Genomic DNA, 12,092 nt, shown 5'->3' with positions numbered 1-12,092 from the left:
CCCAAAGCTGAAAACTGAACTCACTCCTTCCCCTCTCACTGCCTAAGTGTAAAGTGTAGAGCCATGTCTGTGGTGGTTTAGTGTTTCAAACTGAATACTGAATGGTGGAATAAAACATAAATGTCCTTCTTTAATTATGCATGCACAGCTGTATCCAAAGAGTTGAAGACAATGGCTGCTCTCAGCTGATGGAGTTCAGGGGGGGGGGGGGGGGTCTCTGTACAAGACACTTAACAATGAAAACTATTCTTTGGCTTCATGATTTTGATGAATTCAAAGTTGACAGAGGCACAGACTGTTTTCTCTGTATGACTGACTGCGTGTGTTTTCTTCAGTCAACAAATTGCCTTATAGTCATCTCACAGCTCTTAGAGAAAAGGTAGAAAAGTATTCACCATATCAGAGTTGTTGCCGTGTGCGTCAAAAAGCACTGGTGTCCAGAGAAGGGGGTGTGGCACTCTGAAAGCGCACAGACTCCTCTCTCTCTCTCTCTTCGCTTTTGATGGAGTGGTTACATAACATAACCCGCTACATTCAGTCAGTAGGTAGCGCAACTCGGATAAACCATCTGACTGAGCTTTTACTTGCACGTGCATGTGCATTAGGTGGGGTGAGCCCGTGTGCCTCCCCACGCCCCCATCTTTCATCCCAGTCCTCCCATAGGTTCCGCGCAAAGGTAACAGAGAGACGGGGGTGGCTTTATAAACATCCACTTTGTTCAGTCTCTGCTGTTCGTGTTAGTTCTTCGATTTCTTCTTGTTTTCATCAGCTCGCACCAAAATGCCCAGCAAGAGGAAGAAGAACAAGCGTCGCATGAGGAGGGTGGTAAGTGGTGGCTGGCGCGCTTTCATATCCAAAGCTAGTTTTAACTGAGGGCATCTTTTTGTCCCCCCCCCCCCCTTTCCCTAGAAAAGCATCACTGACCAACATGTAAAATACAAATACTGTTAATGCGGGTGCAAGATGTTTACAATTGTTCTGATCGTGCATTCAAATCGTATTATCAACAGACAAAGATGGACCAAATGTTTTACTGGCACATGTGTTTGCGTCGATTATTTCAGTTTAATGTGTTATTTGACAGAAGACGGTCTAAGGAACGCTCCAAGCTCTGTGCGTAAAACCTCTTAACGCCGCACAAAACCCCCCACAACATAACAGAAACATCAAACTGCGCTCAGATTTGCACAATCTGTGTTAGTAGCGCGACTCTTCAGATTATTTGTCTCTACTTTGTGGCACAAGAGCCAAAGAAATTGTTCCTTTCTTGGTCTCTGTGCACCATGCGCGTACTTATTACGCACGAAACAAAGTTATGGATGACTGCCATTAAATGCGTAAAGTTACATTTACTTACACTAAAATTCTAAAACGTACTGCATAATATCGTAGTTTCACTACACCCTGCAACATTAATTGCATAATTCCATATGCTAAAGCAGCAATGACACATGTGTGACTCCAGCCTCCTCCCCCCTTCTATAGGCGAACCTTTAGTTTTGAACATTGAGTGCCCAGAGAGGGGTGGGTGTGGCAGAGAGAGAGAGGTGGGGTGTCTGATGAGTGAGAAAGTGACACAGAAGCTTTAGTTTCTCAAAGGGCAGAGGTTACTCTGCATCACCCACTCGCTCTATTATTTCTTTTTCAACTGTAGTAAATAGTTGTTTCAAGTTGTTTCTTCACCACTTAAGCTTCACTTGAAACTTAGTCCTCCAGATCTGGCAAGACATCTGAGTATGGCATTTTTCCTCAGCCTCTCACCCTCCTCTCTCCTTCCCTCTAAAGCCTCTGGCTGACTGGCTGGCTGGCCAGTCCGCGACTCTCACCACACAACTGTATTTGGTAATGTGTTGACTGGAGGAATGTCTTGCATTACTTTTGCTGGATAGGAGTCTGCAAATTCTCTCTCGTTTGCTGAGCGTCTGGCAGCGACACTTAGATAAAAATGTCCCCTTAAGTCATTGGCAGCTCTGTGTTATCACCAAGTCTCTGAGAGGTATCAGAGGACAGGAAGACAGGGAACTCCTGGACACTTGAAGATGTCAAACTCTGGCCACACATGCCTCTGTATGTGTGTACAACCTGAGGAGCACAATTAAGGTCTTTGATTAAATGACAGTTTACTCTGTGGTTGTGAGGTTTGCATTTCTAGATGTCAGGCTATTTAAGGGAAAACCAGAGGAGGGGTTGTTTTGATGGTGGCTAGAGGCACAGACACAAATACAGTACACACACATGCACTGCTGGGTTTCAGGATTGGTCTAGCACAGTGAATGCCTAACTGGCTGTCATCCTAACAAAAGCATTTTTTGGGAGTGATTGTAACCTGATTATAACCTGATTATGATGTGATTAGGCCCACTGTCTGGCCTGCGGGGCACCCATCAGTGCTGCTGACTCGCACGGTTTGCATTCCCGCTTCACCAGACCTGTCAGGACTGCTCTGATTCAACTAATTAGCTCCCATTATCTAACTAGCTTTGCTGGGCCTACTCCCAGTTACCCCCTCCCTCCAGCGGTCTGCACTTCTAAAACCTCCATTAAAGCCTGAGGGGGTTTTGTCCAGAGCTGAAAAACATGTTGGACCTGGCTGTGATGGCATGCCTGGTATTTATGCACACAGAAATGTGCTAGAGAGAACCACAGACTGACTACAACATTAGTATCTGGACACTAAAAAAAGGCCTCATTAACATTCAGACTTCTAAAACTCAAAGAGCCCAACAAAGTTTCACTTTGGTTTGTAAGTATCTACATAATGACCACAGGGAAAGATAAGTTTAGGACATAGGTTTCTATGTTGAGTCCCTGTGGGAGGATACAACCATGTTAGCAGCATCACAGGCAAATGGGTGAGGTGGGCGGTGTTTGGGACATAAAAATCTTCTGGATCCTTTCGTTCATCTTCCCCGGTTCTTTGATTAAGAAGAAGTGGACAATATCTGGTCTCAAAATTACAATTTATTCTAACAGTAAAGAAGCAAATTCATTGCCTGGCCTCACAGCCAGAGAACAATATGCCATTCTTGTAAACACCTTTTATCCTATCTTGAGATCCCATAAAATCATGTCCTTCCCTAACTCTGCACCAATGGGGTCAGCTCAACTGATATTTATTTTACCTTATTTGGTAATGGTTAAACCTGAGAGTCAGGAGAAAACAGAAAGGAAATAGCAGGGGGTCCCCTTTTGTCAGTCGTAAACCTAAGTTGAATATAAGTTCTCAACAACAATGATCACTGTACCATACGAGCGACTTTATGATGCCCCATAAAAGCTTACACCTCTTCCCCCATGTAAGTTCACTTTAAGTCCTAAAATCTTGTAGGCTGTGGGTCAGATCTGGAGGTGACCAGGAATACAAACTCACAGGAAGGGTCGGTCGTAAAATTGGGTCATGAAGGTGAACACATCCTTTCTGTCAAGATCTGGATTTACAACCTTAGCTTGATATCAACCAGAGCGGTCTCCAAAGAGCAGACAACAGCTAACAAAGGAAATGAATTACAAAAGTCTATGAGAAGTAGGGAAATTACACACTTCTCAATACATTCAGTATACCTGTCTTCCTTTGATCTTCTGTAAAACTTACTTAACACATAAGTACTTATAAAACACATTACAGTAATATGCATACAGAAATGAAAACTTCATGTTAGGGACACACTTCTAGATATGTGGACCCACACCACATAACAAAATCATGCAAATTAAAATCTTTCACCTAACAGTTGTCACAGAAGTCTTAGTGTAATTAAAACCAGTGATTTTTGTTTGTCCAATTAAACACAAATATTTTTGTATGAGGCTGTAAACATGTTTATTTCTACTGTAAATGTGTAGTCAGCCCCCAGAGGCTGCAGGGTGAACTGCAGGGTTTGACGCAGCTTGTTGTCGTTGCAGCAGCAACTTAATTCAAATTTTTCTTTTTTCTTTTTTTTTGTAGCAAGCCCAGAGGAGAGCCCTCGAAGAGCAGCATGCTGCCAACACGCCGGTCAAAGCAAGTCGGGGGATCGCAGTGAGTGCGCCCCCTGCAGCAACTCCAAAGAAAGCTGCTAAAACGCCAGCACCAGCTCCGGAGAAGATCCCACAGGCCGTTCCCATTGTGGAGACCCCCAAAGTAGAACCAAAACCAGCAGCTGTGAAAGAACCCGTTGTTGAGCCCATCCCAGCTGTGGTAGCAGTACCAGGGCCCAAGGTTGTGCAGCTGAAAGTTTTTGCAGAGGAAGTTGAGGTTCAAGTCCTACCAGCCGTCACAGAAGAAACACCAGTCGTTGAAGCTCCACCAGTGGAGCCCCCTACAGTTGAAGCTGCTGTAGTACAGGAGGCCAAACTCATCATTCCTGAAACTGAACCAGTTACTGAGGTAAGAGTGGGTTTTTAATACCAAATATCATTTTAAATGTTTAAATATATTTTTATTTCCTCAAAATTTTGGAAGGTTTTATGATATTTCAACAAGCTGGTTCCTTCTCTGGGACAATAAACACTGTGCAGGGGGTTAGCATTTGTAAAAAGCACAACTTACAGTCACAATTAATGTATAAAATATGATATGCAGGAAAGACACATTTGTGGGCAGTTTCTGTTTGTTGCTTTGTGTTGGGAACATGCAGTTTAGATAGTAATAGGCCAGAAAGCTTGTGCTGTGGCTCGGCCCTCGTGGGAGAAGGGAGGTGGAATTGGTGGAGGTTGTGAAGCAGAGGGAACAACATGTTCCATTTAGCAAAGAGGTGGAAAGTAGCAGAGATTGAAGGCTACATCAGAGGGAGCCCGGCTTTTCCAGCAGTCAGATTTCATCTAGGTTGAAACATGGATGTCTTTTACCTCTTTGGAGATTTGTTTTTCTGAGAATTATCACCGTAGTGATGGACTGAAAAGTGCACATGTTTTTCTGAACACAGTGTTCCCTTTCAGTACGCTGTACATACATGTAGATCTGTGTGTGTGTGTGTGTAAATCTGCAGCACATACACACTGTATTTATGCTCCTTTCTACCAGTTACTGAGCCATGACCACATATGGTGCACATGCATGGACTCGTGTGCTAGTGTGCACGTGTGTGTGTACGAGGCGGCCCGAGCCTATAGTATGAGAGGAGACAGGACTTTTGTTACACATTTGTCTGGGTCAACACGTCCAGTGCTCTTGTGCGTCTTTTGGTTTGTAAGGTTTGGATCGTAACCCCTAAATGTTCTACCCGCTGAGCTATAAGGGGCACAAACTGTAAAAAAAAAAAAAAATTTTAAAGGAGATGGACATGCCCATCATTATGTAGTCTCATGCTGTGGCCGTATATCCACCCCCTCTGTCCCTTCGCCTTAAGCTCCCTCCTTCTCTCCCTCCCTCCCATCTGCCACACCACCGACTTTCCTCCTTTCTTTCCCTTCTTTTTCTCTGCTCCTTCACTGCTTGCAGATGTGCCTGATTCAGGTCAGATGCACACACTGCAGACACTTTTGCAAAACTGAAAGTCAGTTCTGTGCTAACTGTATTTGTAAATAAGAATAATACTTCCGAGCTGTTCTGTGGAGCTTCTCTGAGGGAGAGCCTTCTCTCTGTGACACCACGTGTCCGGCTGCAGACGGTGACATTAAGTCAGTGGGTTTAATAGATGATAGAATCAGAACAAGCATAAATAAATGGGGCTCGTGTTCAGCTGGCTTTGGGGCCGAAAAGAGGCCCCACCGCTTCTGGATGTCGCCACAGAGTCTCAGGTGAGTATAATCCCACCACCCAATCTAGAGACCTGCTGACCTGCTGTGTTTAATTTCTTTGTGGCCTGAAGCGAAGGAGGGAGCGGCTCCTGGCGTGCCTGAACATTTTGTACCCACTTGCTCCTCCTTTGCTCCTGCAGCCCTCCACTCCTCCTCCATGCTGTCCTTTACTCCTTTCCCCTCGTAAATCTGCTCTCCCTCTGCACCCTTCCTTCCCTCCCACCATTTCCTCTCTGTTTCTCCTCCCCCCACGCTCCCCTCTGCCCTTACTCCTCTCTTCTCCTTCTGTTCTATGGCAGCCTGTAAGGCCTTTATTAGCCCGTGTGTTCACATGTGCGCTTGTTCATGTGTTGTCCTTTTATTATTGGTTCTCTGCTGGGGGTTTTGGGAGGAGATAGAGCTGCATAACGTGTAATATTTCGTTTCCATGTTGGGAGGTGAGGCTTAGGGGATACATCTGCCTGTTGAAATGTGCGTACATGCCTTCGGTGTCTGAGCAGAGAAGATGAGTGTACACAGACAGCTGTCACAACCCTTTTAGAGCATGTGACAAATTTCTAGTGAAGGGACCTCTCTACAACATTCTTTCCAAATATATTAGATGCACATTCCTCTTATCACATCATCAGAGAAAGAAAGAAATATGTGACAAAGACGCTTGAACTGACTGTTTTTTTGTGGCAAAGCACGTGAGGACCCTCCTTCCACCATACGTGCAGCCCTCCTTACAATTCCTGGCAACTTTTATGGGTTTGTTTTTGGAGACACTATAGGGCTTTGTTGGCTCAACCATTCACGTTTGTGCAGAGCGGAGGCAGAAAACGCCCCCCTTTTGCTGTTTTACTACACACAGGTCTTCGAAACTTATTCTCAAATATACTCAAGAACATAATATAAGGATTTTTATATGTGTCAGAGAGGATGTGGTATATTAGCATTTAAGTACACTATGTCCTTTACTTTGAGTTGAATAGTCTATAACTGCTCCTAGATCAGCTTTAAATTCTACGTGCAGTGGGACTGGCAGTGTGCAGATCAGTTTAGTACACAGTGTTCTGGTGATGGGACAAACTGAAGGGGGTGTATATACTGTGTGTGTGTGTGTGTTTCTGCCATGCAAAGGACGGATCTCTCCTCTTTCCTTCCCCCCCTCCTGTCTCTCCCTCCATACCCTCCCTCCAAGGCTATATACAATATTTACTCTTCTCAAACTATACATGTGTATTTGCCTACTTGGCCTCTGTTCAGAAGTTCGACTGAAGCAGGAATCCTCCACGTTTAGCACAGAGAAAGGTGTCCTGTTCCAGACTGGCTGTGCAGGCCTGCATGCATTAGACTTGTCCTACATCGAAGAAGAAGAACTGGCACAAGACAAACTAAATAATTTACTGTCCAACTATGAAGGTTTACAATATTTATGCACAGCATCCTGCGATTGCCACTATGGTTCAACACACTTGGTGAGTGCCGCCAGTGGCCATTTAGTTGTGCCAAATGTAAATCAGAGGCATGGCTGCAAAAATAGAGAAATGTGGGTGGCTTCATTCAGTTGCCTGATAAATGAGTAGTAAATAATAATAATTAACTTAAGTTTATCTTTCCAGTGCCAAGATTAAATTATACAGTTTGAGGTGTGGTGAGTTTTAAACAGAGTTAAAGTCTCATACTAAAGGGGGATGAGAAAGTGGGTGGAACAGCCTCCACTTATGCAATTGGTTGTAACATTCCTGTAAAATGTATAATGATCCTCCCCTTGTGCCCCCACTACAACTTTCCTCACACACAAAGGAGCATGTGTGTGCAGTGTTACTACCTGCAAGTCCAAATTTATAATCTGAAAACATTCTAATTTTCCCTTTTTTTGTGGATACAGAAAGACTCTTGACTGTGATTTCTCTGGTCGATGCCTTAAGGCCGTCACAGTTTCTACTAGTCAGCCAAAGCTTTGTGTAGCTCATTCTGCTTTGGGCAAATTTTTAGGACCGCTGTATGTGCCCTTCCCAAAGCTCAACCTTTACAACGTTAGAAAACAGGATATTGGCTGCAGTATCTGTGCCTGATAGGCTTATTAATGTTTTCCAGAATTGCTGCACGCTGTTTTGCTGGATTAAATACATGTTTATCTTTATGATTGTTTTGCTGAATCATGAAGGAAGTCTTCTCCCTCTTTCCTTCATAGGTCATACCCCCAGCTGAGGCTCCAGTGGTGGCTCCTGCTGAGATTGAGGTAAAACAGACTCACACAAAAGCACCCTTTTCTGTCCCCCCCCCCTCACTCTAGCATGACTGGGCTGTACACGGTTTAAGCCAGAGGCAGATTACACAGATGGAGCATAACTTAACCTGACATTTCACAAGTGATTTTTGAACAGCTCGTCGAAGAGACAACTTCAAAAGCCTTGAATGACGTTCTTTGATAGTTCCATAAGTTTTCCGGGCAAAGGAAAAATCTCCAGTCTTATTGAAGTACAATGAATTCATTGAATACAGCGTAAATGGTTTTGGTGTATGTGCTGCTTATGCTGACACCAGTGCATTAAAACACAGTGACACAAAGTTCCCACTCATGTTTTAGAGCAGCAGAAACTGGACGAGAAACAATCCTTCCAACAGAAAAGTGTTCGACTTAAACTTCACACCTTATGAATAACAACCACATTTATTAGCCTCAGGCCTTGTTCTCTTACATAACACAGAAATCAGATTACAATCTTTCACTGCACTAGTTGTTTTTAAGTTTACATTTACTAGAAGATGTCAATATTGTTTATTACTGACCAAGAGTAATGTGGCACATAAAGATGTGCTAATAGGTGTGTTATTTATCACTCTCCAGATTCAGACAGCTGATGCAACAGTCATAAAGACAGAGACTGAACAGGTACGATATGTTACTAGTGTGGTGACACAGTTTTCAGTGCCGGTGTGGTGTAACTTTGTCTTGTAACATCCCTTTATCCTCTGTGTTGCATGGTGCATGCTGTTTTTAATGTGTGCTGTGTTGACTTTGCATGTTCAGATGCTTGACGTCTGTGAGCCAGAGGCTGTGGAAGTGGAAGCCGAAGCCTTGACAGAGGAAAACGCTGTGGCTAAGGAGGAGGAAGAAGAAGTGGAGGTGGCCGTCTCAGAGGACATCACAATTCCTGAAACAGTAGCTGCTGAAGAGCAAGTGGTAGAAGCTGAGCAAGTTGTTGTGTCTGCTGAAGTGGAGCCTGCTGCCCACGAGGTGGTTACAGATACTGTCGTTGAGGTTGTCACTGAAATTTCTGAGCCTGAACAAGAAGTGACTGAGCCAGCCGCTGCAGCCCCAGCTGAGGAGGATGAAGGTGAAGTGGACGTGGTGGCTGAAGAAGAGGCACCTGAAGTCCCTGCAGAGCCCGATGCAACCACAGAGGTGGAACCTTTCCTCCTCTTTCAGGAAATGCATTGTTGATTGTTTTTGCATTGTGATCATGTGTTGTTTGTGTACAGCATGCAGCTTCAACATCAGTAGATTCAATTTTTGCCATTTACACATCAAGACTAAAGACCTGTGTTGTTATTTTTTCTGTTTACATCAGGATGCTCCCATCCAATATGTGGAAATCCCAGTGGTAAGTATTTCCTTTTTCTGTTTCCATCTAAGAAAGACATTTGTATTTTAGGAATACTTTCCTCTCAGCAAATTAGTGACGCTGGTGTTGTCTTATCAGGTGGCAGACACCATCTCAGAGGCTCCAGTAGAAGAGGCTGCAGCCCCTCTTACTGAAGCCACAGAGGTAAAAGCTAGTTTCAGTTCTGAGTCACCCTGATTTCTTTACATCTAATGCTAGTTTTGGATGTATTGTCATAAACATTGTCCTCTCTGATCTTTTCTTGCCATCCAGGTCATTGCTGACACACTGGTCGATGACTTTGTAGTCACAGAACCTCTCTCAGCTGTAGAAGTCGCCATTGCTGAGTCTGCTGCTGTCCAGCAGGTGAGAACTACATCACATCACCTTCAAGCCAAAACTTATTATACCTGAGCTTTGGCCACCAGGTGGCAGGCTGTAACACACTCTTTCCGTTGTTTCATTTAGGAGATTGTGGTCATGAACGACACCCTCAGCACCATAACAGAATCTACAGATGTGACTCCTCCTGAGCCTGAGCCTGCTGCTGCCCCTGCAGAGGAAATGGTCACTGTAAGTTGATAGTTTATACTCTTACATTGTACAGTACATGCATTATTCTGTTTGTAATGTCTTATTTCTTGTCCTTTTCAGGATGTTACTGCTGAGCAGACCTGTCTGGATATGCTGTCAGAAGAGCCCAAGTCAGAAATATGTGACATGCCATGTCAGATGCAGCTTGCGGTGGAGACTGCGGTAAATTAATTTAAGAAACAGACATCACTTTAAACCATATTTACAGTAATATAAACCTTTATAGAATCCCAGGGTGTAAAATGAGATTTTGCAGCAGTGTCAGAATTGAATGTTATTAACTGGTTTATCTTGTGTGTTTCTGCTCAGGAGATGTCAGTGGAGACGGGGCTGAATGCACACATCGTTCCAGAGGTCTCGATCGAGGGCTAGACACAAGACTCCAAAGATTTTTCCTTTGTTCTTTGTAAGCTGTGAATTGTTATATAAATGTTCAAATGATTCAGTTAACAGTCCTTCTAACAGCCACTGACCAGCCCCCTCCCTGTATCTTCCAGATTCCCTTTGGGTCATTTGGAGGACTCAAAACGCCACCAGCTGACCTTTTTCATTTTTTAAGGCTTAGAGCAGAACCAGCCAGGAAATAGAAGGGACATCCACACTTTGAAGTGCCTTTCCTGCTCCGGTTCTGCTTTCTGTTATAGCATCAAACCAGATGTCAACATGCAACAAAGAAATGCTGCTTTCACTGCAGCAGAAGAGACTGACGGCTCCTTTTTAATCTCCCCCCCCCCCCCCAAAAAAAAAAAAAAACTATGTTCGGTGAATTTGTATTAGTGGTGGAGGCAGAGGTGCTCGAGAGATGATGACTGCTTGAGATAAACCGCAGTGTGTGATGCTTTCCAGTCTGCCTCCACACTGCATACTCCCAATACATGTGAATGTTGTAGCATCAGTGAATACGCCCATAGCTGGGCCTTTGTACACATTTGTTTTGTTTATTTTTTACTTGTTCTAAATTCACAGATTCTCCTCACCAGGGTCTTTTATACCTTCAAAGACACACACACACATATAGACCCCCCTTTGCCTCCTTGCCTGTTACCTCTGTCTGTCACCTCTGATGCTAACACTTACATCTTAAGGCTAGTTTGAAGGGGATGAGTTCAGAGGTAAATTTCTGTATTGTGTTTTCCACTTTTTCCTTTTGTAATTCATTTTGTATAGACCTTATGATGCGCTACAGTTTTGTGTTCAAAGCCTGTGCTACGGAGTGGGGATTAGAGTTGGGCTGATGATGGGCTAAGATCACCTTTGAAATAAAGCTGTAACACATCATGATATAAGAGTACTTGTTTTTCCTGTCTACTCCAAATTCACTGGACAATTTTAGGTACAGGAAAGCGTGGGCGAGGTCACAGTGGCGCCATTGTAGAAACATGGCAGATGGATGATCTGCTCTTATATACACTGGCTGACATAAGTCTTGTCCAAATTTGCATTCTCTTGTGGTTTGGTGTTTCCCTCTACCAAACTTGACTGTCTTCTGCAATATTTGCGGCGATTGGGATGCTGTTCAATTGATGATTCATCAGAAAATTCAATCTTCTGCCACTTTTCCACTGTCCATCCTCTATGCAAGCTGTGGGCCGTGGCAAATACACCACGCCTTTTTTGTCGTCACATCTGTCATGCCGGTTTCCTAGCACTAATTCACCTATGAAGACTACTGCGTGAAAAAATTCGACTATCTGTTCTTGTGCATAGGTGATTTTCTGATGTCAAGGCCTTATTTAGCTCTCCTGCAGTTAAAAAAGGATTGGCCTTGGAGAGTCAAACCAACAAGCGTTGATCTCAAGCAGTTGTCTTACAGGGTCTTCCTGACCTGGGCTTGTCATGAACATCACCAGTTTCTTCAAATCTTTTTCATATCCTATTCACTTGCTGTTAAGATACATTAAAGATTTCTGCCCCCTCAGCAGCAGACTTGGTCTTCAGGCTCTTGATGATCTGCAATTTGTTGAATCTTTGGCATGTTGTTAGAGCTCAGTTTGCACTTCATATGAAGGTCTAGTATTCTAGTGGTCGTTTTAAACACACCCGAGAATGTGTAAATTACATCATTTGTCACAGGTGAAGCTCTAACATGTGATTGGTTGAGTCATATGAAAATAAGAAAAGACTTTTGTCCATGTAAAAACAGGTCATGGGCTTTACTAAGCTTCTAACATCATGGCACTTTTTGAT

The 12,092-nt window shown here is 43.7% G+C and overlaps 1 protein-coding gene across 3 annotated transcripts; it reads left to right on the top strand.

The window, feature by feature from the left end:
* Positions 1-554: 554 nt before the first annotated feature.
* Positions 555-11,188, top strand: LOC114441574 (dihydrolipoyllysine-residue acetyltransferase component of pyruvate dehydrogenase complex-like). 3 transcript variants are annotated; one of them, XM_028414562.1, is made up of 13 exons: positions 555-676; positions 770-825; positions 3,947-4,366; positions 7,898-7,945; positions 8,555-8,599; positions 8,738-9,112; positions 9,279-9,311; positions 9,411-9,476; positions 9,585-9,677; positions 9,780-9,884; positions 9,966-10,067; positions 10,215-10,311; positions 10,403-11,188. In XM_028414562.1, the coding sequence occupies exons 2-12, from the start codon at positions 781-783 to the stop codon at positions 10,275-10,277; spliced, it is 1,395 nt and encodes a 464-aa protein (XP_028270363.1). In that variant the 5' UTR covers positions 555-676; positions 770-780; the 3' UTR covers positions 10,278-10,311; positions 10,403-11,188. The 3 variants fall into 3 exon arrangements, with proteins under 3 accessions (XP_028270363.1, XP_028270364.1, XP_028270365.1); XM_028414563.1 differs by lacking the exon at positions 555-676 and having other exon boundaries at positions 685-825; positions 9,780-9,878; XM_028414564.1 differs by lacking the exons at positions 555-676; positions 770-825; positions 3,947-4,366 and adding an exon at positions 5,368-5,718.
* Positions 11,189-12,092: the final 904 nt, after the last annotated feature.

The sequence above is a fragment of the Parambassis ranga genome, chromosome 9 (genome assembly GCF_900634625.1).
Source record: "Parambassis ranga chromosome 9, fParRan2.1, whole genome shotgun sequence".
In the NCBI taxonomy this organism is placed as follows: Eukaryota; Metazoa; Chordata; class Actinopteri; family Ambassidae; genus Parambassis; species Parambassis ranga.
The sequence above is the reverse complement of the archived record's forward strand: the minus strand, read 5'-3'. Positions and strand labels throughout refer to the sequence as shown.